Source organism: Tasmannia lanceolata, unplaced genomic scaffold (assembly GCF_043159265.1).
Source record: "Tasmannia lanceolata isolate RefF3 unplaced genomic scaffold, GAP_Taslan_0.1 ptg000008l, whole genome shotgun sequence".
NCBI lineage: Eukaryota > Viridiplantae > Streptophyta > Magnoliopsida > Canellales > Winteraceae > Tasmannia > Tasmannia lanceolata.
This window is the reverse complement of record NW_027518685.1, coordinates 22,177,740-22,201,091: the sequence shown is the minus strand read 5'-3', so window position 1 is coordinate 22,201,091 and position 23,352 is coordinate 22,177,740. Positions and strand designations below refer to the sequence as shown.

Sequence of the window (23,352 nt, the reverse complement as noted above, 5' to 3'; positions counted from 1 at the left end):
AAAGAAGGCCCTAAACCAGAAACAAAGTGCCAATACCCTAATCTTCTTCTATGTCGCCCTCTGTAACTCCCGATTCACCCCCTTCTCCTTCCAAATCTGAAAACTCCGAAACCAATCTTCAGGTTCTTTTCATTCCCTCTCTTTTTCTTTATCTCATTTCCCCCCCCTCGTTTCTCCATTTCTACTAACGCCTAATCTTCCTTTTCTTCTTCCTCTTGCAGCCCTTCTTTGTTCTACATAAAGCATTGCCTCGAAAATCTGAGGGAAAAGCTTCTGGATCTCGAAAAACCAGAAGAAAGATAGATTTATCTCCTACTTTGCTCAAATCAAATGATAAATCCGATTCTGACAATCATCTCTACGAGCAGTTACGGATCGAGGCTTTCGATCTAGTCTGGTCTAACATCGAAACTACCATCAAGGTTCCGTGATCTTCTCCACAATTTATTTATTTATTTTGCTTCACCTTTGTTAACAATGTTTCTTTTGTAGTAAATCAAAAAATGTTGATTAATGTGCATCTTTTGATAAATGTAGGGTGTTTTGAGGCGGATTAATGTAGATCTCTTTAATGAGATATATTCTTGGGTTTGTGAATCTTTCTCTGCTACTAAATCCACTGGAACACTCGGTATTTATGATGTGAAGCGTTCTTATCCGGTCGTGATTAATAGCATATGCAAACAGATATTTACAGCCTTGATTCTCACCAGTAAGCTTTGATTTGTTCGATTTCTCTGTAGTTAGTAGACTAATTGTTTGTTTCGATACAAGAATTTAACAATTCAGGATTGTAAAAGCTAAAACCTAGATTTTATAAGCTAAAACTTGGATTTTACAATCCTGAAAATGTACAATCCAAGTTTTAGATTTTAAAATACAAGATTTTACAATCAAGGAATATAAAATCCTTGAATCCAAGCGGCCGCTAAATGTAGTGTCATGGATGTATAAATATTGTTGCTTTATAAGGGCGTGTCTTCTCATTCCTAAATTCTACATGGATGTGGTTAGCAGTTATTAGAGTTGAGCCTTGTTGCTGGACTTCCTCATCGTGTTAATGTTTTTCAGAGAACGTGGAGTTCGTTGATGATCTCCTGACATTTGAGGAGCTTGGCATACATTTGAAGTCTCATGGATGCCATGTGGCCAACATTTCTTCATTGGACTTCAGTGTGAAGAACGGGGTTGGTGGTTGTCTGAGAAGTTTGTTAAGGCAGACAGTTGCCATTACCCCAGATGTCAGTTCTTCTTTTTTAAATGCTTTTTGTCTCTTTTGCAATATGGCATTTGCCTGGAAAGGCTCTGTGATTTTGGCGTGGGTTTTCTTAAATTATCATTTATTCTACCTTGTTCACCAACAGGTTGTTGATATTTCGATCTTAGCTGCTTGGTACAGTGAACCAGATAACTATGATAAGCCTGTAGTTGTGATCATTGATGATATAGAACGATGTAGTGGCATTGTCTTGGCTGAGTTCATCATGATGTTAAGGTATCTCCATCTTTCTACTCCCAATTTTATTGAGTTTTCTGCATAGAACTAGAAGCACACTCGCAAATTGTATCTTAATATATTGCCATTCTAGTAGACTTGATAATTTTTTTTAAAAAAGAAACCGAACAAGACCTTTTGCTTCTTGTGCACAACTCAAGAGTAAATAATTTATTTTGATATTTGGAGAATGATTCTTTAATTATTTTTACAATAGATAGATCACAAAAAATTCCTTTTGAAAATCCCAGAAATTGTCCATGAAAAAAATTTCAGTTGAAGATTTAATTTACATGAATTGTTTCTGCCCTCGGAGGTGCTTTGCAATCACCATGATGTTCAGGTGGATCAAACTAGGAAACATTCATTAGCTCTTCTGTAATTGATTGTTAATTGGAAATGTTCAGATTTTCAGAGACAAGGAAACAATTGAGCTGTAGTTCATTCCTGATTATTATTATTCGCCAATGGATCATATCTTGGATGCTTGACCTTGTGATTGTTACTAGCATTTAATTTTACTCAATGGAGAAACTCTGATCTTCTTGGTTCTTGTTATAGAGAATCCATCAGAGAATTTAGCAGGTAAATTTCCTTGGCTAGTAATCATCCTGAAGGAAGCTACTTCTGCAATAGTGCACACAATTTGGTCAGTGCATTCATTTTGAGCCTTGCTTGGATTAAAATAACCTCAACACAATGTAGAAAGAATCAATTTCTAGCAATGTATATTCATCACAAAAATTCAACAAAAACGCCACATGAAAATCACAAAAAATCTCATAAATAATTTAACTTGATAATCTAAGAACAAACAGCTCACCAATTGGTGGCATCACTACACATAAGCTTTGTAGAATCACTCTACTTGAAGAACTGCAGGTGTCATATCCGAAGAAGACATTCCATGCCAGTATCATAGAACCTATCAAATACCATAGAAAAAAGAACTTAATAAATTTCCAACCTCATACAATAATACAGAAAATCTTAGCTCTTAATCTATAACTCTTTGCGACCTAACTTGATCCAAAAGAAAAATCTGCCTGTTCTGATATATTAAAATTTTATTTCCTGAAAATAGTTTTTCTTGGAATTGAGTATTTATCTTTTAAACAAACCAAGAAAAGAAGCAAAGTGAGAAAAAGAGAGGAGAAGAGAGAAAGGTAAAAGAGTCAGTGGGTTTCAAAAGTTGAACCACACAACTCCCTTGAGTTCATTATATATAGGGTCCGGCACTATATAATTACAAGTATGTCCCCATAAGTGATGGTCCCCATCATTTACACATAATATGAAGTATAAGAATACTCCCCTTCTGGAGATTGACATGCCTTTGTCCATCGGAAGGATCTCATGTAGTCTTTTCCTATACCTCTAAACCTGCTTGCCCTTTCATGCGATCTGAAATAGTTGATAGTTTCAGGTTAGGTTTCAATGTAAAAAACATGTTTGTCTTAATCTGCATACCCATCAGTTGACTCACTCAACTAGATCGCCGCTCATGTCTTTGTGAATTATCCAATGAGTTGTTTACTGTGACATTTTGTATCATGTTTCAATTCTGGTGGTCTGCAGTTTGCATGAATTGATCAATTATTGTGTAGCTATTTCTCATAATTAATGCTCATTTAATCTCTACTCTGGCTTCTAAAAGCTTGGTTACTCTTTCACAGCGAGTGGGTTATAAAGATTCCAATCATCTTAGTAATTGGAGTTGCGACAACCGTCGATGCCCCAAGAAAAGTTCTTCCATCAAGTGCACTGGAACACTTGGAGCCTCGTCAGTTCACTCTGGGATCTCCCATTGAGAGAATGGATGCAATCGTTGAGGATGTTCTAGTAAAGCCAACTTCTGGGTTCAATGTTGGTTACAAGGTAGCAGCTTTCTTGAGAAACTATTTTCTAAAGCATGATGGAACAGTATCTGCCTTCATTAGGGCTTTAAAGGTTAGAAATTTCAATCTTTTTGAACATCCTGAGTACCTTTTCTCATCTTATATGATGAAATCTTTCATACTTTGCCCGTCATGGCTGGATCTAATTAGTTTAGTGACTTCACATACATTCTACAGATTGCGTGCATGAAACATTTTTCCATGGAGATTCTGAGTTTCTTAGCCAAAGGCACATTCAATGAGGACAGTCAGGTTAAATTGCTACCACCTCCTTGCTATTTTTTTAACATTGCCATTCTCTATTCATCTGTGTTGCATGCATTTGGATTCGCATGTCGGATCTGACACGGATTCAAGGTGTCGGATTTGGCAAACCCCAAAAAGTAGGATTATGAATTCGGTAAGTAGGATTATGAATTCGGTAATTTTTATTAAATAAAATAAAAAATTTAAACTTAAATATTTAAACACACACACACACACACATATATAATATATATGAGGAAAAGGATTGTACGCTCGAGCGCACCAAGCTTATGGTGCGCTCGAGTGCCCCAATCACATGGGTCCCACATTTTTTGTGGTGATCCAAAGCATTCATTTGCAAGGCCCTATCATAGATAGGGTGTGTACCAAAAATCAGCTCCATTGAATCATCCTAACCCCTCCAAAAGTGGAGGGCAAAAATGGCAGATTTGTGGACAAACAGTGTCTGTCCATTTTGACCTCCACAAATGGATGGGTTAGGATGATCCTATGGAGCTGATTTTTGGTACACATCCCATCTATGTAAGGGCCTTTCAAATGAATGCTTTGGATCATCCTAACAAAGTGGGCCCACGTGTGATTGGGCACTCGAGTGCACCATAAGCTTGGTGCGCTCGAGCGTACATTCCTTTTCCTCTCTCTCTCTATATATATATTTATTTATTTATGAAAAAATTTAGGGGTGGTGGGTCAAGGCAGTAGGATTTTTATTAAGAGAGTCGAAGACGAAGGGGAAGGGGCTTAATGTTCAAGATTGATGGTTGAGGTTTTGAGATTTTTATTAAGAGAGGACTGGCTGTGCTTTTGTAAAGAAACAGTTACGAAGAAAGCGCGTTTAAGGGAAAATATACATAATTCACATTTTAAAAGAGACAACGATGTGTCGGATTCTCCTAAAAAACAGGATTCGTGCAGGACATGGCTACAACAATTATCTGGCTGTGTCCCATGTGATCCATGTCCAAAACATGTGTTGAAACTTGTCGACATGGATTCGACATAGCGGGTAAAGAATCCATGCAACACAGCTATTCATGCTTTTATGAGCAGTTGCACATTCTAGTTCTAGTTCAAGCTATGTTTCCAAAGGGCACTTTTTAATGAAGGGTCACTTGCTAACTTTGGTGATACATGTATCAGCACATGATAAGCAATTGATGTAAATTTCTGACTAAAATACTGGGAAGGAAGACAAAATTAGTAAAATTACTAATGAAATTATAGTGATCAACTAAAATTTAAGAATGCCCTATAAAATAAATTTCCAATGTGCGTGCGCGTGTATCACTCGTCAACAGTGACAATTATTGTAGTACCCTTTATCTATCTTTTCTAGCCATCCTTGAATCTTGATTAGCATCTCAGTTATTTAACATCTATGTCCATTTAAAAAAAAAAATGCTCTATGTCCCATTTGGTTTTGAGGAATATATATCTTTGATGGGGAGCTGCCCCCTTAAGAGATGTTGGAGAAGCATCATGGAGTTTCGTTCCATATGCGATTACTTGGTACCTTTGGAGAGAGAGGAACTCGCGGATATTGAAGGAAAGGTGTAACTCATATGGAAAATCATAACATAAATAAAAATGGATTTAATCCAATGGGTGAAAGGCAAGAACTATTTGAGCTACCATTCTATCATTGATGCCTTATGAAATTGGAAGGTAATTGTTGGGGAAATAGCACATTTATCTAAACCTTCACACCATTGGCAGCCGCCCCCTTTGGATTTAACAAACTAAATTCTCAAAAGGCAATTCTGGCCCAGCAGGCATTGGGGGAGTTTTTAGAAATCAGCAAGGCAAAGTCATTAAAACTTATTCCGGTCAATTGATGAGACCGGTTTAAATAAAGTGGAAGTGAAAACCCTCTTAATCGGGCTCTGAATCTTGAAGGAACCTTTATTTGGAAATCTCATGATAGAAGGTGACTTCTAGAATGCAATCCCATGGGCTCTAAAAGGGTCAGCAGGCCTATGGTGACTTGCTCATGTCATACTAGAGATTCTTGACTTATGCAAAACCATCAAACCGAAGATGGCACGTCGCCCAAAATCATCCATTGAAATGGCTTACATTTTCGCAAGAGAGAGAATCGATAGGCTGGAGTTAAAGATCAGAAACACCTTCCCAACTGAATAATGTATTTGAAAGAATGTAACGTATGTGTAAGGCGGTTTTGATGCAGGGACATCTCGTCCTTTGCTTTTTTCGATGTGTATTTTTTTCTTTTCTTATCTAATATAAGTTCTCCTGTTGCCGTTCATTTTTCATGTATATTATAAATTTGATTTCTAGTCAATGTTTACCCATTGCTTGGTTTTCAGTGCAGGGTTTCTGGAGTGACAAGTGTAAATTGTTGCCAGAGGTGATGCTTAAATATGCTTTCGATCTCCCATCTTGTCAGAGGTATCAAATAGAATTCTGCATTTTTTTATTCAGTTCGAAGGAACATCAACTTGTGAATAAAATATACATGTCTATGCTTCAAATTGGTTATATGAAGTCTGGACAGCAATGTATCTATGCTGTCTATGCCGAATCACATTAGGTAAACCTCTTTATGTGATTAGGTTGATTGCTGAAAAAGTTGGTGATAATTTGGCTCATGGTCTGTCAGAAGTGAAGAAATTGCGAAAGAACTGGAGCTCTGTGGTTATGGTGGGTCCTCAAGCTCGACCTCTCTTCTTCAGCTGTTGATGCTGATTATAAAATGCATCTCTAGCGTTATAATTTTCTTATTGCAGACTAATGATCTTCTAGTACAATTTTGAATATGCATTCCTAAATCTAATGGGCATAATTGTTAAGACAATCCTGCTGATGCCTTAGGCAACTAGGTTTTGTGTTGGCTTCTCCAATAACATGGGCAATTTACAACGATTTATCCTTTTTAGCCTCTCTTGGATCCATGCTGTTTGCGCTCGTTATAGTGCTCGATTGTATCCCTTCCATTAATCATAGAGGAAAAATAGTTATATTTTACAAATTAATACATGTCCTTTGGATTGAGAAGAGAGTTTAAACTTTAAACTGTATATAATCTCAAAAATCTTAAGTTTTCAATCAAGGAAAATTCATGCTTTACTTGTCAAAAAGAAAAAAGGAGAAAAATATAAAGCTCAAGAAATGGCTTTTTCAAATCCAAATTTTATGCGTTTCTATCTAAGCCAAATAAATTGGAACTCATTATTCCTCATACTGAAATTATACAAACCTTTTGGTCAATTAGACTGTTGAGATATTTTACATTATTTTCGGCATCAAAACTCCAGTTGAATTCATAGTTTCATCAATCAAGTTTGACAAAACAAAGAAATAAAATAATGCAGTTTTTTCCTATTTATGCTCATTTTTATTTGGTTATCTAATATGAATTCCAATATTTTCTCACTGAAGTCCGCCTGTGCCCAAACTCCCCAGATATTATTACTGGTTGCTACATTCTTCTGTAGGGTGTTTGATTGAGAACAGGGAAGTGACGATTTTCAAAGCATGGAATCAACAGCGAAAACTATTTGTTTCTATCACGCACAAAACAATAACTTTAAAATTAATCTGCTTATGTTCTTTTATGGTACTAACATATTCCATGATGGTATTTAATAGATCATAGAAAATTAACTTGCCTAGTATAAAAAGAAATTAGATTTTCAGCAATATTTTATCCCAACCAGTACAAATAAGCTTATTGGTTCAATTTATGGAGTCATTGTAATGATAACCATTGCAGAAGCAAAGAGAGAGTTTGGAGGTGGGAGCAAGATTACCAAGTAGGAGTGACACATTGACACCTTGGGTGACTGATTCCTGCTATGAAGTCCCTGAACTGTTTGGATGCATGTTTGTTGTTTTCTCCCACATGTTTGACATTATTACAATTGCTAGAATTCCATCATTTAGCTCTCGGTTAGATGAATGATTCTTGTTTTCCCATTCTCTACTCGACTGGTACTTGTCCCAACTGATTTAATTCATTATGCATCCTCCGTGATCTAAGGGTAAAATTGTAAGCTCCTATAATCTGTTTAGAGACAATATTTATCTGAGATCTGATATGATATCCTTGTAAAACACTCTCATTTCCAAGGTACGAAACCTTAAAGTTGTGCACCTCTCTTTTCTATGGTCAAAGCTTTAATCACTATTTTGTTATGGCATATATTGTCTCAGATATTTTCCTAAAATCATGTCAATGCGATGGAATTTCTATTCCATGACGTATATATTTTCATTGCAGTGCTTATATGAAGCTGGGAAATTTCACAGAATGCAACTACTAGACATTTTATGCGAGGCACTTGATCCTGATTTTTGTAACTTAGAGGCTTCCGATTATTTACTGACAGTGGGGAAAGATATCACATTACCTTCATCGGCTGATCACGGGCTACATGATGGTGAATGTTCTGGACTGACAAAGGGAAGATTTATTCTGCAGGCAGTACAGACGGTAAGGTATGTAGTGTCACTTTCTTTTTGGTCGGTGAGCTGGGATTGAAACTGGAACATCAATATTATATTTATCAACACATAGTTTGGAGTCCCATGCTCAAATTAATCCCTCTTATTATGCTTAACACAACTTAATGTGACAGAAGTTTGAACATTCTTGTAGACCAAAAGTTTACTATGCAGCTCTATGACTTGGTTACAAGCTCCTCTAGTGATGTTTGTAACACTGCCAGTAATGCTCCGAGTTTTTATTACATGGATAGACCTGTCATAATTAAGATTCTCAAACTAATTCTATCTGCAATTTAATAAAACTTTTCTGTTGAAGTTGTGCAACACACAAGTGAACCAGCATTTAAGTAATATGGCAATTATTTTTGGCCACTGATATTGGCACTGCCATGTTTTAATTTCTTTATATAAAAGTGGTGGCACTGACTATTTCTTCAACCCAATTATATTATATTTCGTACATTTTGTTTGATATTTAGGATCCATCTTCTAAGTGCCAAGTTATATTATCTCACTTGTAACCGTCTAAATATGGTACACATTTAGCACATCATATACAAATGTGAAAAAATATATATTTTTGAATGGTGAAGATCTTATTAAAAAAGTCAAAAGCCCAATGACCAAGGTGGTCAAAGAAAGTACATGCAACATAGATACGGCATAAGAGTTGGGAAGCAAGAATAAGATATGAAATAAGAGGTGCAAAGAAAGAATAATACAACCTGCACAGCATCCTCAAGGAGGTAAGTAATCAAAACTAAAAAATGCCTCTGTAGAGTGTAGACACTTGAGCGAGGTAGGGTATAAGCCTCGAAGTTGGCTGATTGCAACATATGTCGGACCTCTATATTGTGTCCCTCTAATCATTTATGAATCTTCTCTATAGCATCTGCTAACCTCCATGTTAATGAATTCTCGTCTCACCATTGAGGAAATCTCCCTCGATAATGTTCTAGTCTATCTGATAAGGATCCACCAATTTGATCACATGAAGAACCTGGGCCTCTACCTCATTAGAGCCTTTCTCTCCGATTAGTCTCGAAAAATCCCAGAGAACTTCGCTAGCATCATTCCTCCATAGCACCCCCGACATCAGCTGGACCAGTGTTGCTAATACTCGACCCGTCATAATTGAGCTTTAGTCTCTCAGGGTAGGGGGAACGGGGTCCTATCTAGGTTGATGGTCCTCCAAGTGTGCACTACTCTTGACTGATTTCTTCCTAAAACCTGTAGAAAGATGTCGCCGAAACACTACGAAACACGAAAAGGCTAGCAGCTCATTGGACCACAGTAGAGAAGATTTGACTCTGAATATTCGTTACAACTTTTGATACGCCTTTGAAAACTCTCTTGTTTCTTTCCTTTCATACACGCCAAAGGGTAGCTACAAAAATAGTTTCCACACGATCCTACCTTTGGAGGTCCAAGGAGAGGACGTCCACGACTCAAGATGACTAGCGATGCATCTAGGGAGAACCCAACTTCCACCAAAGAGGCCAAAAATGAAAAACTAGAGATCGCTTGTGAAAGACAGTGTGGGAGCAGGTGACCGGCAGACTCAGCCTTGGCTAGATACTTTTTTTTTGGAATGGTAGCCTTGGCTAGATACATTGCGCAGTGATTAACAATAATCTTATATATGTGATGAAGGTGTCCTATCATGAGGATCTTGTCTAGACATGCAGACCAGCAGAATGCTATAGCTCTCGGCGGGGCTTTAAAATTCCACAGCATATAGCAGGAAATAGACTAAATTATGCTACATTTTCATTAAAGGATTTCAATGTGCATTGTGAATACTAGTTTTTATGCAAATTTGTAAAATCTTCCATCAAACTCCCATATTTTATTTGTTCTCCTCTTACAATTTTTTATTTTTTGCTAATAAGTTTTAACCTTTTTGTGGACCAGGGATCTTCCAGTGGCATTACTGCTTCAATTGCTCAAGCTGTGGGAAAAACACACTGTGGGCATCGATGAGGTACACCTTATTGACATTTAGAAATTCTAGTGAGTGAAGATGCCTCTTGCATGGGGGCTTTGTTTGGTGTTTTTTGGTATGTAAGCTGGGATTGAACCTGCGACCTCAAGGTTGAGATACAAAGCCTCAATCATTGAACTATAGGCCCAACCCCTAGGCTTTGTTTGGTGTTTATACTATGATATAACGTAGTATTGTAACTATTGCTAACTGTATGCTTTACCCAGAGGAATTCTTCTGAATTTTTAAATTTTCTATATGCAGCTGAAATTCGTATTAGAATGTATATCATTGCAGGGATATTTATTTGCCTGAATTGTGTTCATGAATGAGTTCATATAATTTGGGGGATGTGACATTCTAAAGGAAGAGAAATTCATGATCTCTTGCAGTTCTTAATCTGCGCTTGTGTATATTAATCTCAGATTTGCCACCTTCTTTTCCTAATGCAGTGATCTAAAATTAACTTTGCAAATTAATTTCAGTAGATTTTTTTTTTTTTGAATGATAGAAATTTGAATATAAATGTAAGAGAATGCTGCCAAAAAAGACCACGAGTACAAAAGAGAAGAAAAAGAAACTATACAAAAAGAATACAGAAGATGGCCTAGACTTGGCACCTATCAAGGGGGCCAAAAGTCAAAGACCTCAATGCCTGCCTTTGAAACACCTCCCCTTGCCATTTTATCCGCTTCCCTGTTAGCCGACCTTTTAACATGAGAATAAGAAATCACCAGATCCCCCACCTTATCTTGAATTCCATCAAACCATTGGGCAAATCTCCAAGGGATGGGTAGACTAACCTTTAGCCACTTAATTACATTGCGAGAATCCCCTTCGACTGACACCATGTTGAGAAAGATGGGATCTATTTCCCCTGAAGGACTGTCCTCACCTCTGCTTCATTAGAATCCACTATCCACATAATTAATTTCAGTAGATACATGTCGAAAATTATGGATGCCACCATCTTTCCTGAATCTTTTGCTCGGTTTTGTCCTTCGACATGTCATTATAGTCCATAAAATAAAGATTTGTTTCTCTTCCGGCGTATTTGAAATAGGATCTTTAGCTTGGGATTGAATGATAGTGAATTTCTTTATTTGTTTGTTTGGAAGTCCTAGACTGTATGTTAGATTGAACAAGTGATATTACAGATACAGGATTTATAGGGATGATTTACAAAGGGGTTTTGCTTATCTTTTACTTTTCACAATTTTTGCTTTGGTTGCTTATTGACATAAAGTTAATTTATTTGAGTCTTAACTCTCAAGGAAAGGTTATCACTTTCCAAACAGGGATTAGCTATATATATATATATATATATATATATATACTAGTAAAAAACCCCGTGCGATGCATGGGTCGACAAAGAATTGTACGGACCACATCATAGGTTGATTCAAAACCGTCCATGTGATGGAACACAACATCAATAGGTTGTGCCCGTAAAATCATTTCTATAGGCTGATCCAAGGTTTTAAATCTCGGTTTCGGTACGAAATTTCGGACGAAATCTTGTAAAAATTTCACCGAAATTTCCGAAACGTTTCACCGAATTTCCGAAATTTCACCGAAATTTTACCGAAGCGAAACGTTTCGGCCGAAATTTCAGAAACGTTTCGGCGAAGTTTGGTACTTTTCCGACTCACAGTGAATTTCGTTTCTGCCGAAACGAAACCGAAATTTAAAACCATGGGCTGATCCTAGCCCTCCAATCTTTAGAGGTTTCCATAATCTGTTGTTCGTCTGAAGGTGCCCGTAATATCCTCAAAAAATTAATAAGCAAAAGTAGTTTTTTCGTAATTGTCATATTTTGATATCTCTTCTTTGTATTTTTTTTTCCGTAATTGTCATATCCAGGTACCCGTTGTCCGTAATTTCCCTCCCAAACTATACTAAGTAATGATTATTATTGCTAGCTTCTTTCTTTACGTATTATTGCTAGCAACCTTTCAAGAAATAGTATTTCCGTGCGGTTTTTCATCACATCTAATAAGACAAATCTCTGAATACATACAATTGCAAAGGATGGGCGAGACATATCGTTTGGAGAAGGTGGCTAGCAAATCAAGATTCGAAATTACCAGCGAGGTTTTATTGCCACAGATTTTGCAAATAATTCCGAACATTCATACCTTTTTTACCCTCACATAGATAGTATGTGCAGATATGTGGGGAGGGCAAAAAACGGTAAAACTCATCCACATTGACGTGTTAAATGGAGAAAATTATCTCCTTTTCTCTTCTGCTATATATATATATATATATATATATATATATATATATATATATATATATATATAGAGGAAACTGTGTTAAGCTCACCAAACTTATGGTGAGCTAGCTTGCCCAATCACATGGGTCCCACATTTTGGGGAGTGATCCAAACCAGTCATTTGCAAGGCCTTATCATAGATAGGGGGTGTACCAAAAATCAGCTTCATAGGATCATCCTAACCCCTCCATTTGTGGAGGACAAAAATGGGGCAGATTTGTGTCTGTCCATTTTTGTCCTCCACAAATGGAGGGGTTAGGATGATCCTATGGAGCTGATTTTTGGTACACCCCCCATCTATGTAAGGGACTTTCAAATGAATGGTTTGGATCATCCTAACAAAGTGGGCCCCCATGTGATTGGGCAAGCTAGCTCACCAAACTTATGGTGAGCTTAAGCGCCCCAATCACATGGGTCCCACATTTTCTGTGGTGATCCAAACCATTCATTTGCAAGGCCCTATCATAGATAGGGTGTGCACCAAAAATCAGCTCCATAGGATCATCCTAACCCCTCCATTTGTGGAGGAAAAAAATGGGCAGATTTGTGGACAAATAATGTCTGTCCATTTTGACCTCCACAAATGGATGGGTTAGGATGATCCTATGGAGCTGATTTTTGGTACACACCCCATCTATGTAAGGGCCTTTCAAATGAATGCTTTGGATCATCCTAACAAAGTAGGCTCCAATGTGAGCTTAAGCTCACCAACACTTTCCTCTCTCTCTCTCTCTATATATATATATATATATATATGAGGAAAATGATTGCTCATATAGCTTATATGAGCTTGAGGGCCCAAACACATGGGTCCCACATTTTTTGTGGTGATCCAAACCATTCATTTACAAGGCCACATCATAGATAGGGTGTGTACCAAAAATCAGCTCCATTGGATCATCCTAACAACTCCAAAAGCGAAGGGCAAAAATGGGCAGATTTGTGGCAAACGGTGTCTGTCCATTTTGCCCTCCACTTTTGGATGGGTTAGGATGATCCCATGGAGCTGATTTTTTATACACATCCTATCTATGTAAGGGCCTTTCAAATGAATGTTTTGGATCATCTTAACAATGTGGGCTCATATGTGTTTGGGCCCTCAAGCTCATATAAGCTATATGAGCTTCAAGCTCACAATCATTTTCCTCATATAATGTAGCATAACTTGAGAAAATGTATTTTACCGTAATTATTTAAACAACTATCAGAATTGCATTAAATGCTAAAGTGTTAGCCAGTTTATTATCCACACCACTGTAAATATATATTTGCACATAATATTTGTTCCTGATGGTATAAGATACTAAGATCTTGCCTAGACATTGTTGGATCAGTACTAGGCTTTCATATGTTAATGATGTAGGAAAGGAACCAACTTATATGATAGTGAACCATGCTCTTCTGATAGGTCATTCAGAAAGTGAAAGAGCTCCAGTCAGTTTTGACATTTGAGGATCATGACAAGACTATTGAGCCAGAGGGGCTAAGAATGCGCGGGTAATATTCTAGCATTTGGAGCACTTTTCTGTTAACTCTAGATCAAATGAGCTATAAAGGAACTATATTCAATACCATATCTGTTTAAGATCCCATTTTGTTCATTTTAGGTTATGTACATGAAATGATTCTTACCGAACAAGAATGCCTTCTTAAAATGAATTTGTCTCTGTCTGAACAAAACACATCTATGCTTTATCATATTTTTCATCTTAAAACTTGATCTAATTTAACAATCATTATTTATGGAAGTTAATGGCCAATATGATTACAACACTATTGGCTTTTATCATTACTCGTGCTATTGTTTTTTTTCTGAAAATTATAATGTTTGATGTGGAGATAATTAATCACAATGAAAAGCGTGTAATGTTTGATGTGGAGTTAATTAAGCACAATGATATGAAAAAATGATTTTAATATCTTTGTTTTTCTTATATTTTCCTTTTCATAATATTACCTACATACGTTACTTGATTTTTTTTTCTTTGTTATATAACTTTTCTTTTCCTTTTCTTTTCTTCATATTTACACTACTTTGTATAATTTTATTCTTTTTCCCTTATTTTTTAAATTGTACCAAGGTAAAATTTCTAGTTGCTTCTAGTTTCAACTCTTGATTCAGAAATTGTCCCACCCTTGGTGATTCATTATTGATTCATGTCTATGAACCTTGAATATTGGCAACATTAGTTGAATGCACTGCAGATTTTGCATTATATAGTTTTTTTTTGAAAATTAGATTTTGCATTATATAGCTATTGCAGGCCTTTTGTACAAAATATTTGTATAGCTGAGAACATTAGATATCATATCTATGCCTGTTAAAATTTCGAAAGGCAGGGAATAAGCAATGACTTGACTTGTATCTGTGCTACATAGGGAGTGTGAGATTGCTGTATCTTAAGAAATAAAAAGACCAATGGTTTTATGCTCTATATTCTTGTGATAGGAGGCCAATGTCTCGGCACCAATTGACCATGGAAAAGTGTACTTCATCAGTGAATGAGAAAGCTGCTTTGCTGGTTGAGTTTATGATCAGGTAGGTGATGCACTGGTATTGTCCTTCATTATGCTCTTGGTACTTGCATGGATATGAGAATACTTCATGTTTTGTTGTTACTGGGTTGATATATGATGTCTTTTGCAATTTCAAGCTCTTTAATATGGTTGCAGCTTCATTCACAAATGGCAAATCTCTGAAATAGGCCACCATTAGAGTAGAATTCTAGTTCCTAATATGTTGATCTGTGTTTGCTTTCCAAAATAATTATAGTTTTAGACTTTATGTGTGGCTTAATTATTTTTGCTGTGGAGTTCCTATTTCTAGGCATATCATAAATTTTGAGAAGTGATCAGTTAGTGTTAACCACCAACTGCAACTGCCAAGTCTCAAAGTTTGTCTGGTATGTAGCACACAAACTTCAGAAGTCTAGTCTTAGGGATGCTACTGTAAATAAATAAATAAATAAAATAAATAAGAAAACAATAAAAAAAAGAGTCAAAATAAAGATTAAGGTAATGTGTTCTAAATCCAGTCAATGTCAGTTAGACCAACAAGATATTGAACAATGGTCCCTGCGTAATTATCCAAGGTTAGATGAATGTAACTGGGGCACGGATCTGGTGAGAGCGTTTTAGCTTTTCGAAGTTCCATGGAATTAGAAACCATGACGACTAATCTATTGATCTTATAATATCAGAAAATCTACTAGTTGATCTTATTCCTATGCAGATCCATTGGATTGCTAGTGGCAATGATACATTTCCGTACCATATATAAAGATCTTTTTACTAGGTCAGCCATCAATATTCTTTTATTTTACTTGTCATTTCCCCTCCAGTGTATAAGAGATGTTCTTAGTCTTGTTTCAAATGAAGGTTGTTAGGTTGATCTTATCGAGGTCGCTCTCTGAGAACATGTCAAGTTTTTTATGCTTGATTTTCATGTGCCGTTGATGATTTTTTTTTCTTTGGAGAGAAGATAGCAATTTTAAATCTAGCAAAAGTGTGGCAACCCATTGCCCCTCCTCGTGTTACGGCACTCCTTTGGACGGTAGTGCACAGGGGTATAAATACCTGCGAACGTTTGTAAAGGCGTGGGTTTCGTCTTGCTAGTCGGTGTGTCCTTTGCAAAACTTAATTGGTCTCCACCACCGGAGGGGTAGCTCAAACTTAATTTCGACAGAAGTTCGCGGGGGAACCCTGATTGGGCTGGCATTGGTGGGGCCATACGGGATCACAATGGGAGGATTGTGATGTCATATTCCGGACCGGCCAGTGTATGCGATGCCAATGAGGCAGAGGTAACAGCCCTTCTCTTCGGTCTGAGATGGTTTGAGAAACATAATCTTGGCTCTCTAATCCTGGAAGGCGACTCGGCTAACACAATTGCTTGTGCAAATAACAAGAATTGTGGTCCCCTGTGTCTTGCTAGCAAATTCGACGAGATCCGGGATTTGGTGAGGGCCTTTCGCCCGCGAATCATGCATATGAGAAGATCAGCAAACAATTTGGCGGATGAATGGGCGAAGGCGGGGCGGACCGTGTGTCCATTTCTATTGCTGACGCCGATAATATGGGGAATCTCAATGGAAACAATGTTTTGGTTTCATGATTTTTCTCTATCTCATATGCATATGTAATGGGGACAACTTGTCCCTAAAGCCACCTTGGGTTATTGAAATAATTTTTTTTTTTTTTTTCAAATAAAAAAAAAACATTTTCATATCCCCAACAGGAAAACCAGTCTCCCAGGCCTTTCCCCTTTGCTGTGCATTACACCTGCAGATCACCGTAAAACACTTGCAGCATCAGAAATTTTTGCCTGTGCGACAACACTCGGTTGCAGCCAAAATGCTTCCAATGTGGTTCTAGCTGTCATGGTGAAAGCTTGTCTGTACCCTCCTTAGCAATTCAATCTGCCATGCCATTTGCTGACCGCCTTATTGAGAGAATTCCGGTTTAAGCCTCCGACAGAGGTCTTGAATCTCTGTGATTGTGTTGGATAAATTCCATGGCCTCTGCTTCTTTTTGCCTGCCCATGCCTGTGTATCAACACGTTTGGAGAACCCCCCTCGACAATTAATGGTTTGTGCTGCTCTTTGACGTACCATCTTAAACCCCATAGTAGAGCTCGTGTTTCCGCCTCGTTTGAATAGCATATTCCGATTGACTTTGAGAAAGAATGACTTGTGCACTCGTTATTATCGCAGAAAACACCTCCAATACCGGCTGGCCCCAGATTGCCTTTAGAACTGCCATCAAAATTGAATTTTATACTTCCAAGAGGTGGCGGCTTCCATTTTGGACTAATCTTGAATTTTGCTTCCTTTCCCCAAATGATCGTTTTCCAACACCTTTAGATATCTCCCATGGAGTATGCCGATAAGGTAGAGCTGTCCTTACCCCGTGATATGAGGTTAGTTTTGACCTCTGCCATTATCCTGCTAGGTTTCTTTTCTTTTTCTTTAAAAATGCGTATATTCTTCTCTCCATATGTGCCAAATCAGCGCAAATGGTACAATGCCCCAAAGTGTTCTCCTCATCTTTATGATTGGTCCATTACTCCATTGTTCCAGTGGACAATCGTCCTTCTGATCAGTCTATGGAAAACCCAGTGCATGCCAAAGCTTTTGATGATGGCCCTCCATAGGCTGAAGGAGAAAGGGCAGTGGAGTAATACATTGCCCTCCATAGGATGAAGATCGCTCTAGCCAACAGGTGCATCTTTTGCAAAAAGGAAGAATAAACCCATTAATGATTTTGCCTAGACAGTTCTTTGGAGACGTCGTGTCCAAATTATGTATTAAACCCATTTTTGTTTTGCATGAATTCCATCATTCACCTACACCCAATTGCGTCAAGTACTTACGCACTTGCTGGATAATAAAAGTTTAATTGAGTGACTTTCATTTATTAAATTATTTTATGTCTATGAAGTTGCATTAATTATAAAAGACATTGTTGCCTTTTGATGCAGAGGTTTTGTTGAACTTTTCACAAGTTCCCAGAGACTCATTTTTTGTTGCCATTACCTAGGAATTGTTATCTTATTTGATAAACAGAAGGACATTTGTCTTATTTGTTCTGATTCCATAATGATTCAACTATTGTCTTATACAGTCCTATTATCTGGAAAGCTTCTGAAATTGCGGCATTCTTGGAACAGGAATTATCTGACACCCCTGGAGTGTGCGCCTTTTCATGAAATTGTTTGCTTTAAGCATGTTGACATACTGCAATCAGTAAGTTTTTGAAGAGCTTGTAACATCTAATTGCGTGAGGTTTGTTAACAAGGTTTTCTTATAGTTCCCATTCGATCTGCCATTTTTATGCTTGTGATCTGCTGTAACCTTATTATCCTCTGGACAATATCTGCGAAGGACATTTAATGCCTATGTCACAAATATCCTTCTCGGGAATTTCTCGGCAAGGGAAAATCTCGGGATATATATATATATATATATATATATATATATATATATATAATTTTTCGGGTTTATATCTGGAAAAAAACAATAAAAATAAAAGTATTTAAAAAATATATAAATATATAAAATTTAAGGAAAATATAAAATAAAAATATCAGGATATTATCGTGATATTTTATGAAAAAAATGAAAATATCGCTATATTTTTAAAATCTTGGGATTATTTCCGGATTTTATCATTTTATCAAAATATCGGAGATATTTGTGACATAGTGTAATGCTAAGCATAACTGCCTTTTAGATGTAAATGTAGTAATGTTTGTAGTTATGGTGAACTTCATCTATCCTTTTGCTGTTTTGCCATTAAAACTGCACACACATGTTTTTATCTGTCTATTTCTTCATGGGTTCAGATTAAGGAATAGACCAATGAGTCCCTGTTGGCAAATCAAGTGCCGTAATTTGATGTTGTGCATAGTTATAAAATCGGGAATTGATATTACCTAGAGAAAGATGTTAGTTTACATGTGACGCAAAATGAGCTTTAAATGATAATACTTTCAGAACATTCCATCCATCTAGAGAGAATTTTCAGGATTTTAGAGAATTGAATTCTGTGTGTGTGTGTGTGAGCTACACCATTTGTAGATCTTGGGTTTCTGGTATTCTATACTTATGTGGGAACACGGGTGATAAAATTTCAGATGAGGAAACTTGTTGGGCACAAAAGAAATTGGTCCTAAATGTACTGTACTTTTATTGAACAACCCTATATGCATGTATTTACGTATATATGTATGTATATGTGTAGAACAGATAATTCACTAAAAGTGGAAAAGGACTCTGAGAGAACTGGCCAGCAAACCCAGAAATACAAAGCAAAACAAAAAACCAAAGGAAAAAAATTACAGATCTGGCATTTGCCACAGCAGTAGCTCTGTACAAGATATTCTGAAGTTCGCTAGCATGTCAGTCTTTGAGTTTCCTTTGCTGTGAACGTGGGTGTAGGAGCGCTCGCCAAACTCATCCCTAGTTTTAGGCACCCTGATCAAATTGGACAAGTTTAGGTGCAAAAGTACTAAAAGCATGTGAAAACTTTTTTTATAGAATTTTTTTGCCTTGAGAGTACGAGGGAAAAGAAAAAGCTGTAACATGGATTGTTTTTTTCAATGTTTTTTGATTAATTTTTTTTACATGAAGAGCCTGTTGAGATTTCCTGAAATATCAATGCTGAGCTATACACATGTATATCAAAGCTCTTGGGATAGTAAGGTGGCCTGGAGGCTCTCTCTGGCAAAGAAGCCCAACTGTCGTCACAAAATTTTTCTCAAAATGTGACGTTTCAGATTTTCTTTTTTGCCAATTTGTGCTTCAACAAAATGAAAGACTGCCTTTTCTTCATTAATCTAAATAACCATATTAGCATAATTTGCTCCTATATAAATTGGCTAAAACTCACATTGGCTATTGCAATATTATCACCATGCTTGGGGATAGAAAATTGCCAAAAGTGTACCCTCTATAATGGTGATACAAAACTCTAAGTCTTGATCATCCAACATATGAGGACATTTACAGACTTGAAGGTTCAAACAAAAATGGGAGATTTACAAAGGTTGACTGGCATCTTAGTGGACCCCGGAACTGTGTACTGCCCTCTGTTGCTGCAAGTACATACTGATGCAAACGTATCAATAGAAAGACATTCTAAAAGCATGTGATCAAATTTATTTCTAGCAGTTAAGTCATAAATTAATGTGCACGTCGACCCATTTGCTCCATAACAGTCTGTTGAAAGCTCCCGTGTGCCCGAATCTGTTATTGCTAAAATAATTGTCAGCCTCTCCATTCTTACTTTGCTGCAAGTACATACTGATGCAAACGTATCAATAGAAAGACATTCTAAAAGCATGCGATCAAATTTATTTCTAGCAGTTAAGTCATAAATTAATGTGCACGTCGACCCATTTGCTCCATAGCAGTCTGTTGAAAGCTCCCGTGTGCCCGAATCTGTTATTGCTAAAATAATTGTCAGCCTGTCCATTCTTACTTTTTTTAGAATAGTGGTTAAGTGATGTCATTTGCTTTTCTGCTTTTTTGAGTAGTATTGCACAACCAAGTTTTCTTAAATTGGCTCTAACAAATTTCTGATGTAGCATTGGTATGGACTTGCTGGTAACTGTAAGTAATGAACTACTATTCCAGGCTCTGTATGTAAACATTTATGCAACATTGGTAATGGAATGCAATTCTTACTTGTACAATCAATTGTGGTAATGACTGCACCATTTTAGGCAATAATTTTTTCCTTGAATAAGTTAGTTGCTTTGGTAAATTAGAAATATTTCCGTTGGATCTTTGAGAACCTACCATACTCTAGAATGAGATTGTTATCTTTATGATATTTTCGAAAAATTCATGGAAACTGGTTTTGAAGCCGTACTAACAGTCACTACATTTACAAACATCTTATTTTTGGTAGGCTCTAATTGGAGATCCGAGGAGAACTATTCAGGTTGATCTTCTCAAGTCGCACACCTATCTCTGTTGTAGCTGCTGTAACAAGGGTGGGAGTATCTTATTGCCATCCATGCATGATACCTCAATTATGTAAATATCCTAATCCTCTTTTTAGTTAAAATACTGGCAATACCATTACATATTTGAAGAATTAGCCTGCACATCCTCATCCTTTCTAAAATGATGATCATGCCTCTTAAATTAAACCCTAACTTTACCATTCAAAAAGAAAATTATTCTCTTAATTTTTCAGCAAAATACTTACATTTATTAGGAGGCTTACATGGTTATCATTACCAGAAAAGTGATGATCTGTATTTTGGATTTTGCTTTGCTGTTTAGAAGCCAGAAACCTTGCTCTACCTCCAGATGTATATAAAACTTAATTGGCATGTGAGTCATTTGAACAGATCTCTGCTATGTTGACAATGGAAACTTGCCCCTCAAGGCATTTATCTGTTCAGTTTAGGCTCAGCATTCTCATCATCTAAAGAAGTGATGAGGGTTCTCAATTCTGAAAAACAGGCTATCAAACTTTCTACTTAATCATCATTGGTTGACTTTCTGAAGAAGCTCTTGTCGATTTACTTTAACTAACTTGAAATATGGATGAATCAAATGTGGTCTCTCAGGTATAATCTGGCTCAAGAACATGGTGATCTTATCAACCTTCATGACTGGTATCAGTCTTTCAGAGCAACAGTCCTCAGCTCATGTACTAAAACCAAACATAAGCTGCAGCGGTCACCAATGTCCAAAAAAAGAAAACCTGCAAATGCAGTTGCCAACGTGTTTGAGGCTTCAATTCAGTATCCTTCTAGCTTCACATATCTTTCTGTTTGTTCTACGCTCATGCTGATAATATATACTTTTTTAGGATGTACAACATATCACTATCTATACTTGTGGGGCAGAGACAAGATGTTGGGCAAAGTAGCCCCGAAAATACAATCCTAATGCATCCTTACAGTCATATTAATGATATGATAAATATTGTGATATAAGCCTAGGTCTATAGGGATATTTTAAATATATAATATATCTAAATTCATGGAATCATATTTGAATTGCATTCTATATCAGAAGACGAGAGAAGGGTTGTTTTATGATTGCAATACACCGTCAAGAATATGAACAGACGGTCTTCATATTCCCAATTGGAGAGTATCTAAGTTGGATTTGTAGTGTTGTTTTTTTGGATTGCACACAGTAGTAGCCATTCTTTGTTAGTGTACATTCTCAGACAAATCTTAGTTTCTTATATCAGAATGTTGGATACATGCCTCTTTGAATACCAGCAAAATAGGGCCTTATTTAAGGATAATGTTATTTTTAAGTGAATCTTATTTGCAAATGGAACGATAAGGCTTCTTTGGAAGCCATTTGACTATATGATCTAAAGATAAATATGGTCACTATAAACATTGTCTTCGAATGAGATTGTTTATTCTGAAAGAAGAAAGTCTCATTTGCAACTAATGATTAATAACCTTATAGAGGGCATTCGGATAGGGCCTAACAGTTATCAGTTTGCAGTTGAGGTAGCCCTTTCCCTCTTTGCATTACAATGGTTTCAATTATAAAACTGCAGCTGATTTCGAGGTTTCACAAATTTGAAAAATGTTCACAACCACTGACTGAGTATAATTCATGCTTTATATCCATTAATGCACATGTTTATCTTTTCAATAACTGTGTGTCTCTTTGATAAGTATACTTCTTAGCTTGCACACCAGCTCTTCATGATAAGCCTTGACATTATTTTTCCAGAGCTCGGTTTTGCAGAGCAGTTACAGAGCTTCAAATAACAGGGCTTCTGCGGATGCCCAGCAAGAGACGTCCAGATTTCCTGCAGAGAGTTGCTTTCGGACTCTAGTCTCCAAGCTTTTCCCCAACTAAACATTTATTCTGATTTATGGTTACCGGAAATCTCCAATTGGGTAATGATGTCCTTGTAAATTATCTTACGTCAAAAAAAAATGTAATGTTTGTTAAATATCTAAGCCTGATTAACCTAACTTCTGATGGACACAGTTAAAAGATTTGTCTACATTCCCCAATTTCCTATGGCTAGGAAATGTGGAGATTTTTGGTGCGTATCCTTCCACATTGAGGCCCGCTAGAAAAACCACTAGTTGCACCTCTTTGTTTTGATAGATGCACCTCGCTTTTTTGTTCTATTCCCTTCTCACTGGTTGCCTACAGTTTCCCAAAAATATCTTTGCTATCTGACGATTTAATGTGGACGGAAAACTATCTAAGGCGATGGACCACACTCAACGACCAAAAATATGCCATTGGATTAGACTGTCTAATTGACGTGATTTTGAGCCATTGAAGACCCAACATAGGGCCAGATCTATGAAAACTGAGTGCTAAGCTCAAGGGTGCCCTGCAAAAACCAGCTACAAGAGTGCTCTTATTGGACCATCTCACCAAAATTCATTTATAATGGCCATGAAAAATAGAAAAGTAACATGTTTTAACCAGCTGGAAAAAGGCTATTACAATTC

The 23,352-nt window shown here is 36.8% G+C and overlaps 1 protein-coding gene across 1 annotated transcript; it reads left to right on the top strand.

Moving 5' to 3' along the window:
• ORC3 (origin recognition complex subunit 3) lies at positions 1–23,029 on the top strand. Its single transcript, XM_077386781.1, has 17 exons — positions 1–122; positions 222–422; positions 538–712; positions 1,072–1,241; positions 1,365–1,495; positions 3,172–3,445; positions 3,571–3,645; positions 5,993–6,069; positions 6,234–6,321; positions 7,901–8,118; positions 10,042–10,111; positions 13,798–13,886; positions 14,839–14,928; positions 18,058–18,133; positions 20,802–20,929; positions 21,472–21,648; positions 22,610–23,029. Exons 1-17 carry the CDS (start codon positions 51–53, stop codon positions 22,713–22,715), a joined length of 2,217 nt encoding a protein of 738 aa, XP_077242896.1. The 5' UTR covers positions 1–50; the 3' UTR covers positions 22,716–23,029.
• The last annotated feature ends 323 nt before the right edge of the window (positions 23,030–23,352 follow it).

Excerpts from the sequence above, each read along its gene's own strand:
- ORC3 (XM_077386781.1), top strand. The coding sequence starts at position 51 with ATGTCGCCCTCTGTAACTCCCGATTCACCCCCTTCTCCTTCCAAATCT. Across the intron at positions 713-1,071 it reads TACAGCCTTGATTCTCACCA|AGAACGTGGAGTTCGTTGAT; the intron begins GTAAGCTTTGAT and ends AATGTTTTTCAG. Across the intron at positions 13,887-14,838 it reads GAGGGGCTAAGAATGCGCGG|GAGGCCAATGTCTCGGCACC; the intron begins GTAATATTCTAG and ends TTCTTGTGATAG.